Source organism: Serinus canaria, chromosome 14 (assembly GCF_022539315.1).
Source record: "Serinus canaria isolate serCan28SL12 chromosome 14, serCan2020, whole genome shotgun sequence".
Classification (NCBI taxonomy): domain Eukaryota; kingdom Metazoa; phylum Chordata; class Aves; order Passeriformes; family Fringillidae; genus Serinus; species Serinus canaria.
Window position 1 is genome coordinate 445,915 of NC_066328.1, and position 26,045 is coordinate 471,959.

Consider the following 26,045-nt stretch of genomic DNA (forward strand, 5'->3'; position numbering starts at 1 on the left):
CACTAGCCCCTGTGTACAAGGGAAGCTGACAAGCTGGGAAGCCACCCAGCTGATGTGGGCTCTGGCACTGCTGATGAATCTCTCCTAAGAAAGAAAAGTGATGGGGAATGTAATTGTGTATGAATGTAATATCCCTGTCTGGCCTGGAATTGGATTTTTATTAGGTTTTAAGCCATGCTTATCATTCCATGATGCCAGTGCTTGTCCATGCTACAAGCTGCTCCTATTGTCAGCAGGGTGCTGGGAAAGGGGCCTGAAAGCAAGAGATGGGAATGATGCTGGAAAAACAATGTGCAGCACTGTTTTGGGAATTTGAGGCTAAGAATGGTTTCAGGCCACAGAGATACTCCAAAAGCTGAACCCCTCTGCTCTAGAGCCAGGCTGAGAGAACTGGGGGAGTTCACCTGAAGAACAGAAGGCTCCATGGAGCCCCTTCCAGGGCCTAAAGGGGGTCCAGGAGAGCTGGGGAGGAACTGTAGACAGGGGCCTGGAGGGGCAGGACAAGGGGAATGGCTTCTCACTCCCAGAGGACATGGTTAGATGGGATATTGGAAAGTAATTGTTCCCTGTGAGAGTGCTGAGGCCCTGGCACAGAGTGCCCAGAGCAGCTGTGGCTGCCCCTGGATCCCTGGCAGTGTTCAAGGCCAGGTAGGATGGGGCTTGGAGCACCCTGGGATAGTGGCAGGTGTTCCTGCCCATGGCAGGGGGTGGAACTGGATGAGCTATAAGATTTTCCTCATGAAATTATGCACATCTGATACACCCAGCACTGTATTGCTGGGAATAATTTTTAGCTTCATACAGGTGGAGATGAGGAGACCCCAAACTTAGAAGTTGTGAAGATGAATTCTAAAAACAGCTCTCAGCCCTGCTTATCTCTCTGTGAAGAAGAAAGGGCCCATCCAGGCTGCTAAATGGAATTTGGATGTCAGAAGGCATGTATAGTACCCAAACTGCCTGTGGCCAAAACACAAGCTGACAGAGCTGTGACAGTAACTTGAGCTGGCGGTGGAAGAGATGCTGAGGTAAAGGCAAATACTGACTGCAGAGATAGGAACACCCACCATAAACATCCTGCCTTGAGCCCACCTGGAGCAGTGACAGAGCTTCACCTCAGAACCCTTCAGCCACACAGATCCTCAGGCTGCCAGTCTCAAGCCTGGATTAGAGCGCTGAGACCTCCTGTCTGTGCTGCTGGGAGAAGCCAACAGCCTGTGCCAAGCAACGGGCATCTGCTCCTGGAGGCTGCAGGTATATCATCCAGTCCAGCTTATGGCATGTTCTGCTCAAGTCTTAATCCTTTGCATGTTCTCCTTTTATTTCTCAGCATTAAATTAGCCCTGCCTTGCATCACCAATACTGCACACTCCCCTAATAACAATTCCATATTCTTTCTCTTCACTGCCCCAGTAACAGGCGGAAGGAATTACAGGCTGTTGCTTTGCTTGCATTTTCTTTAGCAAACAGAAAATGCTTTCTTTTTCTTTTTTTTCTTCAGGTTGAATCATGTTTAATCTGGCTCAATTCCCAAATTAGGTTCACTGCCTGGCAGCAAGAGCTGTTGTACCTGCACACTTGAGCTGGGAAGCACATGGAGCAGCTGCAGGAGCACGGCAGGGGCCAGCACTGCTGCTGCATGAAGGGCTGTTGAAATATGGCCTTGTCTTCTGATTTTCACAGGCATTCACAAAGATGTGTAAGAAATTGTCCCAAGGCACACAGGAGCCATGGAGGCTGCTTAGAACAAACTGCCAGTCTTGCGAATATACATGAATTCCCAAGATTTGTCTATCGCCTACCTCATGCAGTCATTAGAAGGTGGCTGAATGCACTCTGCCATTAAAGTCACCCCTTTCCCCTCTGCCAAAGGCAAAGGAAGAAAGCACAGGTGTAACAGCACAGACAGGGCTGTTCAAAGTGCCAGAAAAGGCTCTGGAACTTAGAGTCCCTGGTTTCCCCCTGATGAATCCTGAAGAGCAAACCTGATCCTGTGGTGAGGGCAGCTTGTCCCTCAGCAAAAGGAAAATAGCAAAGACAAGCCACTAGTCCTCCAGGAGCTGCATCCTGCCCAGCTTGTGCTCTCTCAGGTCTCAGAGAGCTGTCAGGGGTCTGTAGGTACCTCGTGGGTACTGTGTGGGTGGCAAAAGCCTTAGCCCCTAAAAACTCTAAGGTCAGGGTAGGATTTTTCCCTGTATGCCTTTGTGTTTCGACACAAGAACCAACTTGGCTGAAAACCACTGATACAAGTTGCAAAGCCGTGGCTCTCAGGAGCTCACTGAAGAAAAAATAGCAGCATTTATTAGCCTTAACAGGAACAAAAATGGAGAAGCATTTTGGGACAAAATCCTTTGACTGTGAAACAGAAAATTCCCACTCCAGGGCAAGTGGCATTGCGAAGATGTGCTCTGGGTTTAATTTAGTCATGTGAAGAGAAAAAGATGGTTAACAGCTGTAAAACTAAGGCCAGAGGTTGCAAGCTCTGTGCATCAGAGACAAGTAACTCTCACCTGAGCACAGTGATGGTTTGGACAGTACAGCCAGCTGGAAACAGCAGAATGCCCTGCAATCAGTATCACAAGGCCAGCCTAGGAAGGAAACAAGGTTTACTGAGAGCTGTAATCATTAGCTCCACTGTTACTCTGTAATTGAAAACAGCAACTTGGTCTCTGGGATCAGTTTCTCATAACAAGGTCTTTATTTCCCCAAGTCTTATTTTCTTCTCCAAGTTACTATGCTTCTCTTTAAGCCAGATCTCCCCAGGAAAGCCAGTCTCTGAGCAATCATAGATAAAATGCTGGTACTGAAAAATGCTTCTCCAACAGCAGTGAAAAAAAAAAATGCAGCCTTTGGGAAAAAACCAAACAAAAAACAGTGTGAAAGGGTTAACAAAGAACAAGGTCAGCAGGCTCTGTGGAGGTATTGTCTGTGCTGGCAGCTCTGGCATCTGGTCCTGAACCTCCCGAGCCTGAGCCTGAACCAACTTCGGATGGCACTGTCCCTGTGGTGCAGCTGCTGCAGAGGCCTCACTCCACTCCGCAGGGCTGACTCACTGCAGCTCTCCCAGCCGCGCATGGAACACAAAAGCACCATGGCTGTGCCGGCACAGCCACCCCCTTCCCCTCCTCCAAACCGACCACCGAGTCAATCCCTGCCAGCTGAGACTGCCCTCTGATCTGCCATGCTCCTGGCAGTAAAAGAATTTCAAAAACCCCAAAGGTCCCTCATACTCTTAATGCTTTGAGAAATGTGCTGATGCAATAGTACCAGCAAAGAACTTGAAATGGGAGTTTTCAGCCGGGAGTCACCACAGAGGATTCAGAGCATCACATGTCACGGCTGAGGCACTACAGACTGTTAATTTGACTCTGGGTGTATTTGCGGGTACTTAGCACAAAGTGATCCTCCCCCAACCGATGCTCACCCCAGCTCTATTCTTCCTGCATGGGTTTATATATTATTGACAAAGGTTTCATGTTCTAAGGCATGAAGTAAAATGCCATTGAAGGGATTTTCCCTGCACGGGTTCTGCAAGTACCTATTAACTGTCTCTGCATGATGTCACCAACCTACAAGGGACCTCAAGGTCCCTTGGAACTGGGGGCCTTTCAATTGCTTATTGCTTTTGGAGATGAGAGCACTTACCTGCTCTCTTAAATGCAAGACTGGCAGTAGGGTACCCTTACAGAAGGTAGAACAGAATGTTAAGCATATTTGCAGCCCCAGACAGGGCCCTCTCCTATCCTTCCACCCAATTTGACTTGCCAAATTCAATTCCTCTCAGCAGAATGGCAAGCTGGATGCCGCATCCTCTCCAGAGCCTGGGTTTGGGATTCACCCCTCAGCTGCAAGCTGTCACACCGCACCAGGAAAGCCCTCTCTGCAGTCAGTGTGAGACACAATTAACCTACAGATTCCATGAACATTTATGACCCCTGAGGAAAGCCTAAGTCAGAGATTTACTCTACTTTTGCTGATGAAAGGAATGACCAAAACAATTCAGATCAGGAATTTCTCTTTCTGCTGGCCACTGCTTTAGCAGGCATGCAGGATTTTCCCTTCAGTCAGCTTACACCTTTGTACAGCCCCACCACCACCCCACAAGGCAAAGCACTGCCCAAGCAAAACCAGCCCAGCATCAGCTCACTAAGAGGTGACTGCATAGAGATCAGTGTTCTAGCAAACAGCAAAAAGCAAGTCCATTCCTTTGTTAATGATTATTGTTGACCCTAACAGGACAACAAGCTCATAGCTATAGTCTCCTGAACACCCAGAAGGTGCACACAGTGGCACCAGGCCTGGGCTGGGCAACATCCTTGCCAGATTAGAAGCTGCAAACAGCTTCAGTGAATTCCTTATGTTGTGGCCACAGCTCTTCATGGTACTTGCACCACTCACTGGAGAGGTACCTCAGTGAAACACAGATGTATTTTCATTCTCAACCAGGTGAAACATCCCTCCAAATACATCAGCTTGGTTTGATGCCAAAGGCACTGCTAGGTGCACCAGGTGTCTGAGTAGTAACATTTTGGCTTTACCACTGAAAGGGTATCACACATATTTCCCATATAAGCTTGGCAGTACTCAAATCCTCAGGCCAGACAAGGCTGCTCCAGCACTCAGCAGCTGCAGCACCAGAATCTCCGAACTCAAATGGTCCTGTGATTTAGAAGATAAAAATACAAGATCTTGACTGACGCCATTTTGTTGATGAGACTATTGTTGAGGTACTTCAGAGGCAATTACTATTCATAGTACAGCTTCCAAGCAGCTCAGCTTCTGCAGGGCCAGCACAAGGACAGGCTGCTTGTTTCCTGACAAGGCAGCTAGTCTCCTAGTCCCAGGCTGCAGCCTTCACCCTCTCCCTGGCCCTTGGTACAGGCTGCAGCTCCCTGACCCCTGGTTACAGAGCACCACACTGAGTGGTGCCCAGATGTGATCAGGGTGAGCACAGCCTTGCATCCCTGCTCACCACGAATATGGCCCATGGCAGCAGTTAGGAACCACACTGACACAGCCCAGGAGAAAGGGAAAGTTGTGGCAGAGCTGGCAGCATCACTCTGGCATGCTGCCCAGTCACTTCAGGAACCTGCCTGTCTCAAGAGACCTCACCATCTTCCCAAAGGAGCAGCAACAGCTGGAAATCAGAGGCAGGGACTCAGTACAGCAATGTAGTGAGGAAGTTTTATTTGGAAACATGGTAGAAGTTTGTAACCCAACACTGGGTGCACGACTGATGCCGGAGCATACGCAGTTACTATTGAAACACAGGAGTGTTTCAGACAATTGCTGTAATAAAACACAAAATTCTCATACTCCAATACCAGGACACTACAGCAATCTTTAGAATCAAAATTACATCCAAGGAATTCTCTGCACTTACAATTTACCCCACAGTGTAATCTACCTATATATAAGATTAATATATATAGCATGGGAAGTTGAAAATCCTTGCTCCATAGATGTATGAACATGTCAAGTCTTTTATAAATAAACATCCAGTGAAGAGAAAAAATTACATTTCTAGTTCATATTTATACATAAAATACTAACAGCAATGGGTGGAAAATTGCACACGGGCCACCCCAAGCCATGCAGCAGGCCTGGAGCAACCCATCCAAGTTAATATTGAAGTACACACAGGACAGACAAGTCACTAACATATATCGCGCATTTACAAGAGATCAACTACCAAATTGGGACAACTGTACACATTGGAGAAACCATTTTCATTCTGGAGCTTTTTTTTTTGTTAAACGTAGATTTGTTACATCTCTTTACATCATACTGCAACATTTACTTCGTGGAGAGGATAAGGGCAACAATGAGGCCATAGAGACCCAAGACTTCAGCAAAGATCAAAATGAGGATCATCCCCACAAATAACCTGGGCTGCTGTGCTGTGCCCCGGACACCTGCATCGCCCACGATGCCAATGGCAAAGCCAGCAGCCAGACCGCTGAGACCCACGCTCAAACCAGCGCCCAGCTGAAGGAAGCTCCTGTGGGACAGAGATGGAAGAATTTCAGTGGCAAGCAACAAGACACCCAGCCTTAAGCCCCTAACTCTTTCAATAAGCCCAATGTGTCTCAAAGCAATGCTTACTGACACTCCCAACTCTGACACTTAAAAGATAGGCAGCAGTGAAGGATCTTCACCTGATGTTCATGTGTGGCTCATAACACAAAACTGAGTTACTGGGTTCATCTGGCCACCAGCAGGCTCAGTGTGTTGTCAGAACAGCACTTACTAGCACTTGCAGCAATGCCTGTCCCACAGTACTTTGCAGCCTGTTAACAGCTGCTCATCTCCAACCTTGAGCAACCTTATATACAGCCACAGCACATTCAGGTGTTTTGCACTGCAGGAGCTGGGCAGGAATGGTCTGGTTTTCCAAGATGGAGAGCAGTTTTGTGGAGCAGTCCCTATCAGTGTCTGCTCACCTGGTAATTGCAAAGGACCACTTGTATCTGCTGTTTTAGACCATGTCTTGTTAGGCCAAGCACACTGCTCATAGGTCCAGCAACACAGATATGTGTCACACTTCAGCAGCATTGTTTAATTCCAAGAGGGCTCCATCACACCAGTTCCAGCGGTTCTCAGAAGCCAAGAGCAGACTAAATTTCAGACTGCAGCTGCTAAAGGCCCAATGTATAGCTCAAGGATTGATTTACCACAGCAAAAGCAATATTAATTATTTACTTGCATCTCCCAGGCAACAGCAGATCCATTTAGACAGTTCTGGAAACACCTGTGCATCCAGGTCTAGAGTCTGGCATCATGACACAAGCTTTGCCTCCTATGCCAGCGCTGCCTGTACATAGCTTCTTTCAAGACACAGCCCCACCACACGAGCAGTGGGATGCCCAATTGATCTGTGACAGCCAGTACAGCCAACTCCACTGGGGCTGAGGCATCTGCCAGGACAGCTGGAATCCAGCCCATGCTCCTAAGCCTAACCAAGCACATTTAGCACTGCCAGCCCTTCCATGGGCCTTGAGCCAAAACCACCCCCACACAGAGCATCAGTGACAGGACAGTCTGAAACAGAACTGCCAGATGCAGCAACTTACTTGAATAGCGTGATTTCAGGTGAGAGGGCATTGGCAATGAGCACTGCCACTACAAGGCCGTAGATCGCTATAATACCCGCCATGACCACAGGGATGATGGACTTCATGATCAGCTCAGGCCTCATGACAGACATGGCTGCAATCCCTGTGCCACTCTTTGCTGTTCCATATGCAGCTCCCAAGGCTGGAAGAGAAAAAAAAATGCATTACACACATCCCCAAATACCATTTCTTTCACTAGGCTGCAGTTAGAACAGCTAAGTCAGCACAAGGAAGGGTTGTGCAAAACTAACAGTCACATGACAGCCAGGAATACACCCGTAAGGGATGAGGAAGTGACCTCCCCAGAGTCCTATTCCAAAGATTAATAAGAGGTGCCCTTCAAACACAACTGATAGCAGAACATCTTCCCAGGCCAGCTTCACAGCAGGGCACATCCCCAGCAGCCATCCATGGCCCTGCTTAGGGGACAAAACTTAAAGTCCCAAGGGGAACTCCAGTGTGTGTCCTCCCAGAGTCCACAATGCAAGGCTGAACAAAGCACATCTGTCTACCCCAGCAGAATGCAGCTGAGAGCTGCACCACCTGAACTGAGTTCAGCTGCACAGATCTCCTTTGTGGGGCCTGTTCTCCCACCAAACCTATTTGCCAATGCTTTGGCCCCGGAGTTAAATTTGCCATTGCAGCTTCATCAGACACACTGAGATAGAAATCAACTCAAATATTATTGCTCCATGTCATTCATTGGAGAAAGGTTTTGGCACATGGACAGTGTGACCTCACCTACGAAGGATTCCAGTCCAAACACTTGTCAATCCAGCCACTGGAACCACAAAGAGTTTGGCTTGTAGGTTATAGAGGACCACATCCACCTTACACCTAATGTTTACTCATCATCTCTGTCAACACTTGAGCATGCAGAGACCTGCACAGGATGATGGGCTTATCACCTGTACCTGAGACCTGCTTGAAGAGTCCAAAGCACTACCCCTAAGTAACGTCTGCCTTGAAAACTTTTTATTAGTCTCACAGAAGGTTCCTCAAATACCTCATTCTTTGATTCTGCAGTACTTGAAAAGACACCTTTCCTTTCAGCCTTACTGGGGAGTACTCTGGGAACTCCACAGCTTCCTACTGTATTCACCATGATCCAGAGATGATATGCATGTCAACTGCCAGCCAGGAATAAGCACCTGAAGCAGCAGAGACAGGCATATGGAAGGGCAGCCAATCTCCTTTTGACACCAAGACTGTCCTCAGAGGTCAATCCTATTTGGCAAAAAAATTTTCTTGCATCTGTTCTAAAACACTGCTGGATTGTACTTAAACTGTGGGCATTTAAAGTCTTTGTACTTTTTGAGGCCAAATAGTTAAGTCTGCTCCACCCACAGAAAACTAATGTTTCTCCAAGAGAGACCTGCTTGTTCCACAAAGATCTGTCACTGCCTTACACCAGTATTAAAGCGTGAGATTGTACACCTTATCCTGAAGAGTTGCTGGGAGGTACTTGGAGGAGTTTGGTTACATACTTCCCTGCTTCTCACTCAGCACGTCCATAAAGCCCATATTTGGCGTAGTCATCCTCCTGGCTTGGCACACCATTCATACAAGCAGCACCACTGCACTAACACAAGGTTCATTCTCAGAAGGAAGTTCAGTTTTAGTTTAAAAAACAGGAAGGGAAAGTCTCATTAACTACCAATTTGTTCTGTGCTAGCAAAGCTCTTGAACCTTGACTGGCATCGAGTGATGTAAAAGGGCTATTTTGGGCTATTCAGAACTAGAACACAATTTAGGAAGCTTGAGCCAGGAGCAACTTCTAGCTGCAAATGTAAGATGAACCTGGAAATTAGCACATGGACTTAATCAGCCATTTCAGTAATGGCTCTGTTTAGGGTCCAGCTCTTACGAAGCCTAGAAAGAAATCACTGACTTGAACTAGGAAACCTTTTTGTTGGATGAAGCACCTTCTAAGAGCTGGAACTTAGCCTGAATCCTGGTTCCACTGTCTACCCTGGGTATAGAATTTAGCAGAAACCACTTCTCCTGTCTGCAATCTTTTACGAACCTCTCAAAAAATGCAGAGGCTTATGAGGGAAGTTCACTATTTAAAGTTATATCAGTCATCACTTCCTCCACGCACAAAGCTACTTGAGGGTGTTGCAATTAATGCAGTGAGGGATTACAGAAGGTGATTTTGTAACCCCATTTACATTTCAGAAAGTCAGCTTGCTCAAGCTTTTGTGGAGGGGCAGTGCAGTACAAGTCTGTCAGTTCCCAGTTAAAATCCCAGAAGAGGCCAGATCTTATGTCTTGAACTTGTTTTAGATACAGTTGGAAAGAAAGCCTATGTTTACAAGTCTCCACATGACAGTCTTAGATGTCACTGAACTCTACTGAACTCCCACTGGTAGCCACACAGAGCTTCAGAACTTGGCACATCTGCTCCCAAGGAAGCCTTTACCACCACCCCAAGCAAGAGACATCTCCAGAACCTCACAAGGCAGCTTTACTAGTCTGGCAAGCTTACTAGCAGCTTCACTAGCCTGGCAAGTAGTCCTTGCATCTTTGACATTATCTCAGTATTACAGGCAAGGTGGCAAAGACAATACCTGCTTCCCACCATGATGCAGCCTCTAGCGGCACAGCCACTCAGTTTTGGGCTATGGAGACCCTGGACAATATTCCTGCCCACCTCCACCTCGACCAGCAGCTCTAAACAACTGAAGCACGTATACTTCATATGCTACATTTAAATATCCCTGATTGATTGGAAGGATGTGTTTTCCAAAACTTCGGCAAAAAGGGTTTGAGGAGATCTCTGAGGCAGACACTGGAAATGGGGCAGGAGCTGTACCTCTGCTACACACCAGGACTCTGGGTTTCTGTGTCAGCTCATCCAGCTCCCTCACCTCTAACATAGAGGACAAGCAAGCTCTGAACACTACCTTTAAAGAGGCAGACCTGTCAAAACATTTACCTGTGAGGTCAAAAAGCACTCCACCTATCTAGTTCACCATAGACAGAATTCATGCTGGTCTCTAACCAGGAATTGTGCCATTTGGAAGTTCAATGGTGTTACAATACAGAGAAGTTGCAATGCACATCACTCAAGACCCAGTAATCCTGTATCAAAGGTTAACCCCCTTGGGAAATATTTGATTTACTCCTTGAACTCACAGCCCAGAGTTGATTTATGTACTGCTCCTGGGGGCAAAATGCCCTCCCCTCACAGCTGAGGATATGCTGCCTGGCGCCTCACCTATCTGTCCCTTTAAAGGTGATAGCAGAGGGAATGAGGCTGTTCAGCTCCAGGATCAAGTATAAACTAGGCAGACACTTGCCAGTAGGCTGTAGTGTCAAAGACTGAAGACTAGTTGTATTCTTGACATTGCCACAGCTCTCCACTGGGCTCTGCCAGCATCCTGCTCTTTAGGTCAAGGGCAGTCTCAACATCAGAACCAACCTTTTCCAGCTCCAGCAGGTAACTCTGCTCAGTCAGATCACACACCAAGAAGAGTAGCCTTGCAATTAAATCAAATGCAAGTCACTCCCTTAATACAGAGAGAGGCTGTGAGGAGCCTTCCAAGTCAGGAGATCCAGTAGCACAGATCCAGTTTCACACAGGCTCAGCCCAGGAACAGGCTCAGAACCAGCCACATACACTCCAGCAGCATTTGGTCCATTCAAAGCCAGGGAAAAAGCCCACGTCCCACCACAGTGAAGCAGATTTCCACACTGCATGTGAGATATTTCCAGAGCACTAACATGCAGAACTTGCCTGCATGAGAAGTGAGCTAGTAATAAAAGTCAGCTTTCCAAGTAGGATACCACTGGTTACCATCACAGCAAGCATGAAGGACCATTTGGGATGAGCACTTACATCTGAAGCCTTTTAAAACTAATCATTATCAAACAGACTGCCCTCTGCAGTAGGCAGGCTTCCCTGGGAGCAGACAGGCACCAATTCACCAACATCTAGTCATCCCTGAGCAGGCTGTTCTTAAAAGGCTGGAGAAATGTTAGAGGTGACATCTAGGTGAAGTACAGTCCTCGCTTTGCCATAGCAGAAACCTGGACACTTCCAAAGAAACAGGCTGCTTCCCACAGGTTGGCCCTGGCCCTTCCCACCCCACCACATTCAACAGCTCCACCTCAGGTTACAGTAACAGATACTTTTGGAAAAAGCCTGCTGCTTTGCCCAGGTGCATCTGCACAGAACAGACAAGCTTCCTTAGGGGAACTGTACTGGAGCCTATGCAAATTCCCATCACACTGGCTGAAGCCTGTTCCCCAATGAAAACCCAAGGAGTCAACAGTGAAGCTGCCCTACAGGAAGCTGTAAGCTCTGAACCCTTTAGCAAGTCACCTGTTTTAGGATTAGGGGTAACTTTTTGTTCTTTCATAATGTAATGAAAGGCTGCTAGTATTGTCAGCCCACTGCATTATCAAAAATTCTCCAAAACTGGCAGGCCTTTTACTTGGGTCAGTATGTCTGAGAGCTTAAAAACTTAAAAAATCACTAGCTCCTTTAGACACTGCTGTAATTGCAACAGTTCAAGGAAAATAAAGGATCTGCCAGTCAACTGTCCAAGAGCTGCTTCAACTGGCACTCTGGATTGTCTGACACAGCACACAGAGCTCTTCGATTTTTTTAAGTCTGGTAAAGCAGTTATGCCATGGAGCACAGGCTTGTCCTTCTGCAAGCAGCAAAGTCCATCCAGACACTTGTTATATATCTTTATCATCAAAGAGGCTCTCTCACAACACCTTAAAAAGATGACCCATTTCACAAACCAGGTGACCAGTGTATTCCAGCTACTGACTGGCAGAGCAGTGTGTTACACCACTTAGCAAGACCCCTTCTTAACCAGCAGGTCTCAGCGGAGCTTAGAACACTCAGCAGCACCCACAGCTCTGCCACCCCATTGCTGTGGCATGGGACAGCCCATGTCCCCTGCCTGCACCCAGCAGACACTCCTGCGGCCACAGCAGCTTGACCCAAAGCCTCGTGCTCATAGGATTCAAAGTCTGAAGGAAGTGAGTCCAGCCAGTTATGCCTCGCTGGAGAAGCACACACTGCTGTAAACCATTGCTTGAAGGAGTACCCAACAGCCTGGTCACGCTGGGATGTTGTTCACTTTGCAACATCTGTGTGCAACCAGTCGGGCTCTGGAGATGGAAGAGGCCTGTTCTAGAAAAGAAAAAAGCTGACCAAGAGGTCCTGAGGCAGCTGTCATTCAGGTCCACTGCTGCTCACAGCATTCCCACCTGTGTAGTGACTACAGGCTGTGTAGCAACTCCAGGGTGACACAGGGATCCATCAGGAAGCCACAGTACAAACTGCAGCATAACTGCTTAAGCCATGTTCTGCAGAGCCAATGGTTTATAATGATGATCATCTCATTCTGAGATGTTCCCAAGACTGGCATTTACTGAGAGGAAATGATGCCCTTGTTGAGATGCCTTCCCTCATTCTCAAGCTGTAGAAACATCACCTACCTTACTTCTGTTACAGCACTTAGGTCTTAGCCACCACTGCTTTACCTGCTGTAAAGGAGAAAAGCTTAAGCTAATCTCTATTGCAGACAGTCTAATAGCTCACACACCTGCCCACATCACAAACACCCTCATTTGGAGCAGAAAATTACCTTGAGCTGCACTCCACCATTTCATTTTTACCTGCAAGCAGCTCTTCTGTTCCACCTCCCCACCCCTCAGACAGTATTTTGGGAAGCACAGGTGCCATTTGCCTTTGAGGATGCAAGCTGTTTATAGTCATGATGCCTTCCAGATTCAGACTGTGCAGGGCTGTCAGCTGCACCACACTACATGTTCTGAGCCAGCTATTTCACCATGGAGGTCCCTTAAAAGCTAACCAACTGCTATGAGATCTAAAGCCCTAGTTTAAGACAAAAGTACTATTTCATTGCAGCAAAAATTAGAAGACACAGGGACTAATTTAACACGGGTGGCCTAAGTCCTCTTCATGAAGAATCTTCCAGCTGCTTGGCAGTGCAGCAGGTATTGAAGGCACTGAATGCCCAGCTGGAGTTCAGGCCTAAGGACAACTCTTCTCACTATAGAGGGCACAGTAGGCACACTTGTGACAGCTTTGCACACAGCACCAGCACACACAGAACCAGACAGCTCTGCCCAGCACCATACTTGTCCATTCTGTTGTGCTCAAATCAGATGAAAAAGCTACAATAATTTAATCACTCAACAGCACCTGACCCACCACATTTCACACATGGGAAATAAGGAACTGCAGCAATGAGAAGTTGTAATCTGCAAATAACCAGACAGGCTCAAAGATGGCCAAGGTCACAGCAGCCTGCTCTTGTCTCTTGCTGACCAGAACAAGTTCTGCTATCTATTTACCATCAGCAAGTAGTGCTCACATAGCACGTAGGACTGCTCCAAGTTGCTTGTTTTCACATCAAACTAGCCTGGACAGTACAGAACCTGAACATGTTTACTAGAAACATGTCTTGGAACTACAAGCTCCACAAGAATGTGATCTTTAGATATAGCATGAGTCAGACATGATTCACTGCACTAATTAACACAGATCCAGGAGAATTTTAGAGTTTTAACTGCTTGTCCAGATCTAGCTTCTTAGTTCAAAAATCAAGGGTTTTTCTAAAAACTACCATCAGAACATGCTGTGATGCAACATGCCTGTTACAAAAGCTACATAACACTACAAGTTTTAGTTTATCCTCTGTTGACACCTCTACCATATTGCCTTAAAAATACAAACTGCTTCACTGAACAGCCACACGTAAGAAACAATTTCCCATCAGCACTATCTATAAACTGTTGTCCAGCACCTGAACATATCACTGGCCCTGGCAAGAGTACCGGCACAGCTCAGACCTGCTAGTATTACAATATCACTGAGGTCAGGAAAGATCTCTGCGCTCACTGAATCCAGGACTACTTGACACATTCTGCATCAAGGACCTCTCACAAACCAGCTGCAACACAACAGATACCAAACCTTCATCAATACAGCTTATGCACTGACTTTGCATTCCCCAACTCAAATCTTCCCCTTGCAATCCCACCATGCTGTCATGCTGCAGCTTCTAGGAAAGGCTTCTCTGCTACCTGAGACACACCAGCACCACTCCAAATTCCTGTTAAAGCGCTGACTCAAGTCTACATCCCTCACTGATGTTTCAGCTGAAGCACACTCCCACGTCATAAATGTGGCGTCTAAAGCCATACAGCCATGTTCTTTTGCTTCTAAAATCCATTCTGCAAGAGGAAATCAGCAACTCCTTCCTTGGAAGGAAAGCTCACTATTTAGGACCATTTTGCAAAATGCAGTGAACCATTGACTATTTTTCCGCAACAAGTAACTATGTCTTAGTTTCTTCCGCCATTATCTTCAGTAGCCAAGAGGCAGGTAGGTCAGCAGTCCCAACTCTGGCTCCTACATCATTTCAACCATTGAGCTTTCAGGAAAATTTTTACCTGTCAAGCATGAGTTCAACGTCTGAAATCCAAGGTGGCAGGCCAGTGACTGTCCTCAGCATGGACATCTGCATCCCACCACCATGTACAAACTAAGCAACACTAAACACACCTAACCAAGCTTTTGTTTTATCAAAAATTAAAGTCACAAGCATAGCTGGTGTGGAACCAGTCCATGGTGCCCAGACCAGCGTGGCTAGACAGCTTCCTCTCGAGCACTAATTTTAATGCACTGTCCACTTGGCTCTTTGCATGATTTGATCTGCCACACTCATTAATCAAGAGCAGCTTCCCAAAATCCATCCTGCAGACCCAGCCACCATCTCAGAGGCCGTATTAACAATGAGATCTAAAGCACCTCAACAGCACTTACACAGCTTGAGCTACAACCAATTCAGGACTAGAAGGGAGCCAAAGAGAGCCAAAGACCAGTAAGTATGTTCATGTCTGTGGAGACTTGGGCTAAGCCTTCAGAAGGAAAAGCCAGATTGGTTCCTAATTGTTTTATTCCCCATCACTGTAACACCTGCCTTTGGGAAAAAAAACAGCTGAAGCCTTCCCCATGTTAGATCCCAAAGGGAACAGCAAGTCTGCACCCATCAGAGACCAGCAAATGCTGTACAGGAATAGCAGTCACCTTCTGTAGGTTTAACAAGGCTCTGAGAGACGATGCATTAAAGAATGGTCTTTCTGGTGTAAACCAGCATTTATGGTCCCTACATCTGTGCTCCTTCAGTGGAGAGAGCAGTGCCGCAGGATGACCCAATTTACACCGCACTGAGCTCGCTGCCTGGAGCCGCAGAGGGAGGGCCATGGAGTAGGGCTTCCCCCGTGGCCCGGCATCCCCGTTCCACGGGGTAGCTCAGGAGCCCGTCCATTGCCTGCAATGGCATTAACGTCTCTAAGGCGGCCTACTCGCCAAACAACCACACATTCATGTTTAATCCCGTTAAAAACCGGTCTTGCGTTATCAGGGGAATGGTTTAGACACCACGTCCGATTCACTGTGGAAGAAGCGCCGCCGCCGCGGAGGCCAGGGCAGGCAGAGCCGAGGGGACTCCGCAGGCAGCCGGCGCCAGGGTACGACACCCCACCACCACCGCGTCCGCGCCCCGCGGGGCCTCGAGGGGACCCCGGCCCACGGCTGCCCGGAGGGAAGTCGGGGGTGGGGGTGGGGGCCGGCCCGGGCGGCGCCGCCGCAGTCACGTGGCCTCGGGGGCTCCGCCGGCGGTGACGTCACCGGCACAGACCCTCCGCTGCCCCCGAGAGCCCGGATGGAGCGGGGGAGGGGGCGCCCCCAGACCCGAAGAATACTAGCCCCTGCCGCCGAGGGCGCTCGCCGGGGCAGGGGAGAGACGGGCAAAAAAAGAAGCCGCTTCCCCCACACCGTGCTCCCCCTCCTCCCCACCCTCTCCCCGGCCCCTCCCGTTGCCGGTCGGTGCTCACCGCTGAAGACCATGGCGGCCGAAGCGCCCATCACGGCGAAGAAGGAGGCGTACTCGGGGCTGGCGCCGGAGGACATGGCTGCGCGAGCCGGGCCGAGCCGAGGCACCGCTAAAGTCGGAGCGCGAGAGGGCGGGGGAAAGGCGGAAAGCTCCGCCGCGGCGCCGGTCCTCGGCGGGCAATGCTCGGCCACAAAATGGCGGGGGAGCGGGCGGGGCAGAGAGAGCCGGGGTGGGGGCGCAGGGCGGGCGGCGGCGAAGCCCGGGGCGCGGAAGCTCCGTCCCGTCGGGAGTGGCAGCGGGGCGCGCGCTGCGCCCTAAATACGGCCTCCGCAGAACAAAATGGCGGCGGCCCGCCAGTCACGTGATCTCTCCCACCGCCCCCGCCTGCCCCGCCCACGGCGCACACCACGCGCGCGGCAGGGGGGACGTCCGCTCGCGCGCTCCTCACTCCTTCTCACCCCGCCCAGATCCCAGTTCCGTGGTGCGGCCGCCGGTGAGGTCAGCGGCATCCGGGCTCCTCCGCCCGTCCCCAGGTCGCAGCGACGGCGCTTGGCTGCGCTGGCAGCCCGACTCTGATGCCCTCCCCTCGATCCCCCCTCCGTACCGCCTGTTTGAGCCCGTCCCGCCCGACGGCCGAGGTCCGCTGAGCGTGATTCAGCTCTCATTAGCATAAGGGGCTTGTTCCGTCACGGCCCCGCCCACGCGGCGGCAGCCTTGCCCCGGGCCTGTGATGTTCGGGTCGTGTCCGTGTGTCTCGTGCCCCTTTCCTGTCCCCCTGTCTTGTCTGGGTGTCGTGTTCCTGCAGCACCGCCCGAGCCGTGTCCCGTTACCTGACCCCAGGACGCGGTTCCTGCCGCGTGTCTCCGTGTCCGTGTGCCGGTGCCGCATCCCCCACGGTGCATCCCGTCGCCAGGTGCCGTGTTCCCCGTGCCATGTCCCGCGTCCCATGTGCTGTGGTGCCATGTCCTCCCTGGCACATCCTGTGTGCCAGGGGCCCCCTGGCCTGTGCCTTTTCTGCGTGCTGTGCCCCCTTTCCTGTCAGGCCTGAGCTGTGCTCACCTGTTGGAAGCTTCCCACGAGCCATCAGCTGTGCCCGTGGGGCCTTGCTGCGTGGGGTCCCCCCTAGGGCCTTCCAGCCCCTGCACTCCACATCCTCCGAGGGTCCAGTACCAGCAGCATCTGTTGGAGTTCTACTCCCATCTCATCCATCGATCCTGCTCCCTTGAATGTGACAACCAGCCCCGGCCCATCCTTTTCCCCGGGCCTGAGGTGAGCAGGTGGGCTGGGTCTACACTGTGGTATCATCCCTCCATAGGCTCTGCCACCTGCTCTTTCCTACAGGCACTCCCCTGAGCCAAACCCATCCCAAAACATCCCAGGGGAATGTTCCTACAGCCCATCCTGGAAGGGTGACTCATGCCATTCTGTTACCCAGGATTTGGGGGGTCATTAACAGTTCCTGCTGCCACAAATCTGGCTGAGCTTTCCATGTCCCAAAAAACCAGGTCTCTTAATTACTCAAGGGCCACCTGCCTTTTCCCCTGTGTTGCCACTTTTCTGGCCCCCTCAGCCTTGTTGGAGCCCACAGAGAAGCTGAGGACAGGATTTACTTTGACAAATTCCTTGCTGCTGCTTGAGCACAAAGGGGCCTGGCACTTCAGTGGGCAGAGGTGGCTGGCATGTGCTGGGGACTGGCAGCAGGGCACTCTGGTTCTGACAGGGAGACTGTCTTGTGGCAGACTGTCACCAGGACTTCATGGGGACATCCAGCACATGGCCGATGGCAGAGGTTGGCTGGAGGCACAGAGAGGAGCAGTGGGCTGGGGGTCAGAGCCACAGAGGTGGACCCTGTCCTGAGCCCTGGCAGAGGTGGGTGCAGGGGCTGTGCATCCCATCTGGGGAGCACACTGCCACCAGCACTATCACCAGCAGCACCACCACTGCCACCATCATCCCTGCTGCCACCATCATCATTGCCACCAACACCACTCCCCCCATTGCTGCTTTTCCACACTGGGACATGTTCTTTTTCAGTTGTCATCACTCTGTGGTGGTGGCTGTCACTGCTAGCAGTGTTTCCAGCAGCTCAAATTAACCTTTCATTATCACAGGACAATCCCTGCCTCTAGGCTCCAGAGCAATTGGTCACTGAGTGAAATTCTCAGTCCTCAGGCCACTGGCAGCAGTTTGTTCACCAGATTTGGGCTGGTGAGGGGAGATGGGGCCTGGCCTGTGGTGCCTCATCCCACCCTGGTGCTCAGGTCTGTGCCCTCCTGGTCTCCCCTGGGCTGGGCCTGGCCATGCTGCCACCAGCCCTCACCTGGAGGGGCATCTCTCCCAACACTGTGCGCAGCCTGGCTGTAGTCAGGGGACTTTGCAAGGTGCAGAGCCCAAAAAGAGAGTGCCATGAGCATCCTGGCTCATCCTGGCAGGGATGAGCTCAGATATCTGTCCCATGGAATTTATCTGTGGGTGACGGGCGCTGTTGTGTTGTTGGGCGAGAGCTTCGAAGCCCCAAGGACACCAAGAGACTGGAGCAACACCAGCAACAATATTTGGAGCAGGGACCCAGGGCCCAGGGTGGATTTTAAAGGCCCCTAAAGAATGCTCTTCCCCCTGTGCCTGCCCCCGCTGCCTCCCTGTGTATCTCCCGGGCCCTGGCTGCCGGTGGAGCGCTCCGTGCACACCGCGGTGCTGCCGCCTCCTCCTCCCGGGGCAGCTCCGCGCCATCCTGCTGCCCCTCCCGGCTCGGAGATCATCCGGCCCCATCCCGCTCGTCGCTCCGTCTGCCGGCTAGTGGCCGTCCCGGCCGACAAAGGGCCTCCTGTAGCTGTGAGCTCACGAGTTGCGGCGGTGGTGCCGCTTTGGGGATACCGTGTCTCCGGAGAGGCTGAGCAGCGGGGCCCTGAGGGCCGAGCTCCCCCCCCTCCACCCTTTGGAACTGCTGGGAGTCTCCCTGCCCCTACATTGTGGTCCAGCACCTTGAGCCAAGCCCTCTTCTCCTTCCTTCTCTGCCTCCCAGGCTCTTCATTTAGGACTCACTCAATGTCTCTGGGCCTCAGTTCTCCAGCACTAAAGGTCCAATAAATTGTTTGGGTTTCACCTGAAATTGCTGATTCACAGCAAGGATATTTTTTTAAGCTTTTGGCAATAAAATTTCCTTTCAAAACATTGCATTTAACATTTTCCCTGCGTCATGTATTTATTCAGCCTCCTCCTACCCACGTGGAACCATGAAGGTCATGGTGGAGTCAGTGTGGTTCCCCCCTGCACATCCTGGTGCCAACACTCTTAAGGATTTGCACAGAGGGAAGGTCTGAGTGCTGGAAATGAGAGCATCCACCTCCTTTCACCCACCTGGGACTGCCCAGCCCTCCTCACTCTCTCCACACCCTGCTGGACTGATCAGGCCAATGGAGGGACTGTGAGCCAGGCATCCTGAGATGCCCGTGAAGCCACGCTGGTGCCCTAGGTGTGGCTAGGATCAGTGGAGTGAGGGGACACAGGTATGCACAAAGCCCACGTGGGCCAGAGGAGGGGAAGGACTCATTGGATACTAGTGACAACAGCACATGTGACCTCTCCGGGCTCCCTGCCATGCCTGGTGTGTTGCAGCAGGTACCCAAGAGTAACTGAAGTTCTTCCCACAGCTGGGCTGTTCGAAAGCACCGTGGCATTCCCAGCCCCAGCAGCACTGCTGCTACAGCTGCACCTGCAGGCCTGGCAGTGCTGGCACTCTTGGCTCTCAGTCAAAGCTGGCTCTGTTCTGGCCCCATGCTTGCTGCACACAGCCAGCCCTCCCCAGGATGTGGCTGCCACCCCTCAGCGGGGACACCAAGGCTCTCATGCCGGTTTTGCTTCTGCCTTGTGGAGCAGCAGGGGTATTTCTTCCTCAGGGAAAGGGCAACGGGAGGAGGGACAAAATTCAATGCAAACTGGGAGGCGAAAACATCAAAGGCATAGGGCCAGAGCCTGTATGCGGAACAACCCAAAGGAATTCCTGTTCCCACAGCAACCAGTGCTCACCCCCTCGCCCCGGTGCCAGGCACTCGCCAGGCTGGCACCAACACGCTCACATTCGCCAGGGGGACTTGAGTGTGGCACCTCCAGTGCTGCCTTTTCCTTTTGAGCTGGATTCACCACACGGCATGGCACGGCACCACACCAAATCAAACCCAGCCTAAGAGAGATTTTGGATTGCCTGTTCCCATGCCAAGGAAGGAGCAGAGGGATGAAGTGGGCTTTCCAGTGGGTGCAGGGGAGAGGTGCCACTACCTTTTGGGGGGTGTTTTCTGAGTGGCCTCATGGCAGATGACTCTCCTGCTGCCCTAGTCCTTGTCTGTGCATGGACCAAACACCTTGGAGAGCAATTTCAGAGGTCTACAGCTTCGGTCAGCTGCTTCCAGTGAGCAGGAGCTGGATGCTTTCTGTTCCATGCTACATATGGGATTCCAGGGATGCTGACCTGCCCTGACCCAGCTGGGTTTTGGCAAGTTGGAGAATTGTTTGCCAGGGGATCTATTTCTAAAAGCGATGGCAATGGTGGTGGTTTTGCCCATGTCATGAAGCAAGGTGGAAGGCATCTGTGAAGCCAGCCGGGAGCACCCAGCCCCTGCAGGACAGGTCTGGGTACAGAGATGGAATTACATTGTTGCAGGACAGGCAGGGAATGCTCTGGCCCCTGGGTACCATGAAAGAATTTGTGCTAAGGTGTTAAAAATGCAGCTCAGCTCAGGACAAGCCCAGGTGGGCTTTCAGTCTGGAGGTCTGATAGACAAGCCGAGCCGAGCCGAGCCGAGCCGAGCCGAGCCGAGCCGAGCCGAGCCGAGCCGAGCCGAGCCGAGCCGAGCCGAGCCGAGCCGAGCCGAGCCGAGCCGAGCCGAGCCGAGCCGAGCCGAGCCGAGCCGAGCCGAGCCGAGCCGAGCCGAGCCGAGCCGAGCCGAGCCGAGCCGAGCCGAGCCGAGCCGAGCCGAGCCGAGCCGAGCCGAGCCGAGCCGAGCCGAGCCGAGCCGAGCCGAGCCGAGCCGAGCCGAGCCGAGCCGAGCCGAGCCGAGCCGAGCCGAGCCGAGCCGAGCCGAGCCGAGCCGAGCCGAGCCGAGCCGAGCCGAGCCGAGCCGAGCCGAGCCGAGCCGAGCCGAGCCGAGCCGAGCCGAGCCGAGCCGAGCCGAGCCGAGCCGAGCCGAGCCGAGCCGAGCCGAGCCGAGCCGAGCCGAGCCGAGCCGAGCCGAGCCGAGCCGAGCCGAGCCGAGCCGAGCCGAGCCGAGCCGAGCCGAGCCGAGCCGAGCCGAGCCGAGCCGAGCCGAGCACGAGCCGAGCCGAGCGAGCCGAGCCGATCCGAGCCGATGCCGAGCCGAGCCGAGCTAGCCAGCCGAGCCGAGCCGGAGCCTGATAGCCGATCCGATCGCCGATACGAGCCGAGTCAGCATGCCTAGCCTCAGAGCCGTATCCATCCGATCATCCGAGCTATCCTATCAACTATCCTATCTATCTAAGCCTATCCTATCCTATCCCATCCCATCCATCCCATCCCATCCCATCCCATCCCCTCCTATCCCCGTCTGCCCTGATCTAGTCTCTTTCCCTTGTCATCTTTCTGTCCAGGACTTCCCTACCCTATGTAAACCCTCTGATCTTCCTCTTTTTCACACCATGCTTCTGTGTGAATGCAGCTGGGAAAATATCTGTGTTCCTATAGTTTCTTCAGCTCCTGGGAATGGTGTGGAGAGAAGCTGGGTTTTTTTCTGCCATCTTTTTCCTGAAATGCCCTATCAAGGACTGCACACTGTGTGGGGCTGCTCTTCATCCTTCCTTCCACAGGGGATCCATGCTGGCTCCCAGCACTCAGCTGGCAGTGGGGATCATCCAGGGCTTCTCACAAGGAGGTTCTGCCCATGGTTTGAAAATAGCATTTATTTGCTCTGGGTTACCATAGTTACTGGTGGAAGTCACATGGCTCCTGCTGTTGGGTTGGGAGATTCTCTCCATTGTGGCGTCACTGTCTGGTTCCACTTGCACGCATGGAAAAGGCAGGAATTTCTTGGGCATTGGGTGGGCTCTGCATGGGATACCCCCTTCCCCCTTGGCACCCTTCAGCAACCCACTGGCTGCATCTGCAGTGCTGTTGGGGATTTTCAGTCCCCAGTCACAGGGTTTGTATTTCTAGGAGGAGCCAATGTGGTTTTCCCAGCACAGATCCTGTTCTTACACTGCATCTGAGAGCTCTTGGAAGCAGACACTGAGACCCAGCACACCAACCTCCCACCATATCCCACCCTTAGTTTTTGGGAAGCTGGTTTGCAAATGGGGGCCTGGAACAGCTGACATATCCTGGAGAGGCAATTTTGGAGATTTGATGCTTGGTGAGCTGGACATGCAGCATGGGAGGGATGCTTGGTGGCTGGGAGCCATATGTGGGCTCTGCTCCAGGGCTCTCTGCAGAGACACCCAGAGAAGTACAAACCTAGTGCTCGGGTTAGCCTGCACTGGAGCCTTCCAGCCATGTTTTTTTCCTGCCAGAGGCTTGTGAGTGCAGGCAGTATTTGTTATCATCTTCCCACAGCCATGGCAGACATCACCCCACAGAGCTAGTCTGGGATGCCACTGGGACTCTCCTGTCTGTGGATCTTCTCCTGCTGCCCTGGTGTCACTGAAACTGTGGGAAAAACAAAAACGCTCCAACAACATTTTAATGTTAGAGAGTCAAGGCATTATTTTATTATCTGGCCAGGATGTAACACAGAAATCATCTCATCCACACATAGCCTGGGTGTGCAGAGAGAATCATTCCATGACACATACTTTTACAAGTTTTTCCCCAAACTTTATACAGTCAAAACCCACAGAGATACACTGTTTCAAAGTTCATTGGTCCAGAGTGGAGTAACCCCCAGTATTCAGTTTCCCATTGGATCCAAATCTCACCTCTGATGTTAATTAGATCTTCATTCTTCGATTTTTTATAAGTCCTCTCCAGAGGAGATGTCTCTAACTCTGCCAGAGGCAGAGTCTGGGGTAGGTGTTGGTAGATGGCAGCTGATGTTCCATTGATGGCCTTTTATCTTTTTGGGTATCTATGGGCCACTCCAAGTCCATCAGGCCTCATCTAGAGAAACAATGTCCTGGAAAGAAAGCTTCAGTTCCCTTCCCTAGGGCAAAGGTGAACAAACCTGGCTAAAGTTATATAAAATATTTTTTAAACTGTTATGTTTTCCAACACTGGGAGCTGCCCTGGGGACATGGGGAGAGGAGCATATTGGGGACAGGATGTGGCAGGACAAATCCAGGCCCAGGGTGCCATTTTGAGGATGGAGCTGCTGGCAGATGCTGAGAATAGGCAGCCACAGGGCACCAAAGAAGGGAAGGATGATTTTGGGTCATTGCACTCAGTTTTGGGGAGAAAATCCAGGTTAGTGAGGGCAGAAACTTTCTGCTATCCGGCAGGGACCTGCTTCAGAACCATGTGCTGCACTGCTTTCAATGTGTCCTTTGTCACTGAGCCGGGACAGTGCCATGGCTCTGCCCCCACAACCTGCTTCTTCTCTGTGCTGCCAGCTCTCCCTTGGCCCGTGGCCCTGGCAGGTAGGGAGGGAGATAAACCTTGGTTGCCTGGCAGAACAGCACCTTCCTGCAGAGCTGCTGAGCATGAGGTGCTGAAGAACCGCTGCAGCGAGATGCACCAGGGCAGGAGTCTCTTCTCCCCTCCCTGCCTGGCTCAGCACATATCAGAGTCCTCACTACCAAAAAGCCAATTAAATCCAATCCCTCTGTGTGGTATTCACATATTCTTTGAACAGAGAGAGACATAACTCTCTCTCCCAGGATTCTTCCTGGGGAAGGCAGTGAGAAAGCTCAGAGAGAGAAGAGAAAACAATTCTTATCTCTACTTGCGCCGCCTGTTGTTTGGCACATGTGGAATGTGTTATGGAGATTGTTTACCAAAAGGGATTTGTTAATTGGACACTAGTATGATATAGTATTAGCATAATGTAGTATAATATAGTATAGCTATAATAAAGCAGTTGTTCAGCCTTCTGAATCATGGAGCCATTGCACATTATTTCCTGGCTAGGGGTTGTCCTGCATCGATACCTCTGACACTTCCCAAATATTCCTACACAGCTGCTGTGCTTGTGCTCCTCCTGCCTTGGCTCTGACAGAGCATCACCTCTGGCATGCTGTCATGCCGTGACTGCCAGCCTCTCCTCCAGGTTCCCATGCCTATGGACGCCTCAAGAGCTAGAGATGAGACTGAGATGGTGTTGGTGCCAGTGGCAGCTCAGTGGCAGCTGTCTGGGAGCCTCTGAAGCTCCCATCCTCTGCAGTTCATGGATGCAGTGTTACCCCCACCTCCCATTCTCCTCCTGCACACATTCTCTCTTGAGCTTGACTAATACACTTAGAGAAGGATATTTTTGACTGGGTAAAGAAATTTGCCAAAACGGGGTCAGATTGTCCACAGGAATTGTTCTGTTCATGTGTTGGGGTGACCAGTTTTTCTGCAGATGTATTTCTGGGTGTGGGTACAGGCAGGGCCCCAGTCTCACTCTGCTGGTCAGGGGGACCACGGGAGCTGTGCTCTGACTCCTGGCAGCCCCCGTTAGTTCACACTGGGGCAGGACACCCCACGGCCTCCCCTCCCTGCCCCAATATCAGACAAAGAATATGGCAGCCAGTGCCTTTCCTGGCCGTGTCCTGCTGGCCAGGACCACTCAACCTAAAATGTGGGTGAGCCAACTTAACCAGCACTCAGTTATTACTTTGAAAAAAGACAAACTGAAAGGCAGACGGGATGTGTTTCCTTTGTTATGGCTATTCCCCTCTCAGGGTGTTGTTTCCTTGCTCGGTTTGCTGGGGAAAATCAAGCCCTGGCTGCCTCTGGAGCTGCTGCCAAGCAAAAAGGCACGAGACCTTTTTATTTTAAGCGTAATTTTTGTGTTTTCTGGGTTTAGCGTCTCCCTTGTGGGCAGTTCCTCTCCTCCAACCCCCTCTGTGACACGTCCCGCTGTGGTGAGAGGACAGTTGGCTAATCATGGGGACGAGGTGACATCTGCTTGTACGAGCCCCGCCCGGGGCGGGGAGCCCGCGGTGCCCATGGCAGCTGTGGGGACCAGCGCCTGTTTTCCAAAGGCATGGGCACCTCCTCTGGAACAAGCAAGTTGGAAAGGATCAAGCCTACTAGAAAGCAGAAAAAGCTGCAGCAGTGAGAGGGAGTTGCTGTTCCTCTTGGGTTGGAAGAAATGCTCACCCAAACCCAAAATTCATATCCTGAGACTGGGTACACTGGTCTGAGCTCTCAGGGTGTGCCCTGTCTCTGGCTTCACGTGCTGCCTTCTCCCCTAAGCCTCTGGAGACCGAAGTGCTGGTGCCTGCAGCCAGGGACATACCCAGCCTCGGGAGATGGAGACGGTATTTTAGAGCTGCCTTGGCAGGATGGAGAAGAAAAAACCATAGATTTCACTGCCAGCCCAGCCCCAGGGGCTGGGATTTGTCACACTGCAAAGGGGATTGAGCTCTGAATGTCTCTGGCTGCTGCAGATAGGAAAAGTGGGGGCTGGATGGATTGTGGGACCTCAGTATGGGGCTGTTTCACCTCTCTCCTGTGTGCCAGAGCCTGATTAGGATTTCTTCTGCCCAAGCTCATCATCAGCCATGGGTGTGGCATCCAACACCTCCTTTGAAGGAAGCGCCATCATGCCTAGTCAAAGATGGCCTTATTCCGACCTGTCGTAGCAAAGAGAACACACCACAGGGAAATTCAGAGACCCCCAAAGGCTCCAGTTCAAGTTTTCAGTAGAGCAGGGGGCAGCTAGTTACCTGCAGGTTCCTGCTGGCCACTTACACTTGTGTCATAGGTGCAACCCAGACCTCGGCCCGTGACCACCACTGCTGGCAGGAGATGTGCTGCTCTTGGGGCTGAAATACCCAAGAAAGATCATATTTGATAGGAGAAATTACTGTGTGCCGTGGACCTGCTCACGTCAATAACACCAAAGCAGAATATCTGGAAAATGACCCCAGGGTTTCCAAAGCCCAGTTCTCTGTTTTC

General features: G+C 51.5%; 1 protein-coding gene across 1 annotated transcript; it reads right to left on the reverse strand.

The window, feature by feature from the left end:
• Positions 1 to 5,167: 5,167 nt before the first annotated feature.
• Positions 5,168 to 16,316, reverse strand: ATP6V0C (ATPase H+ transporting V0 subunit c). Its single transcript, XM_030229581.2, has 3 exons — positions 16,002 to 16,316; positions 7,071 to 7,254; positions 5,168 to 5,998 (listed from the first exon to the last, which is right to left on the reverse strand). Exons 1-3 carry the CDS (start codon positions 16,075 to 16,077, stop codon positions 5,794 to 5,796), a joined length of 465 nt encoding a protein of 154 aa, XP_030085441.2. The 5' UTR covers positions 16,078 to 16,316; the 3' UTR covers positions 5,168 to 5,793.
• Between the last annotated feature and the right edge of the window lie 9,729 nt (positions 16,317 to 26,045).

Bases quoted from the DNA above. Each gene is read 5' to 3' on its own strand.
- ATP6V0C (XM_030229581.2), bottom strand. From the start codon at position 16,077: ATGTCCTCCGGCGCCAGCCCCGAGTACGCCTCCTTCTTCGCCGTGATG. The intron at 7,255-16,001 runs GTGAGCACCGAC...TTTCTCTTCCAG, and splicing joins GGCCGCCATGGTCTTCAGCG to CCTTGGGAGCTGCATATGGA. The intron at 5,999-7,070 runs GTAAGTTGCTGC...TCTGTCCCACAG, and splicing joins CCTGAAATCACGCTATTCAA to GAGCTTCCTTCAGCTGGGCG.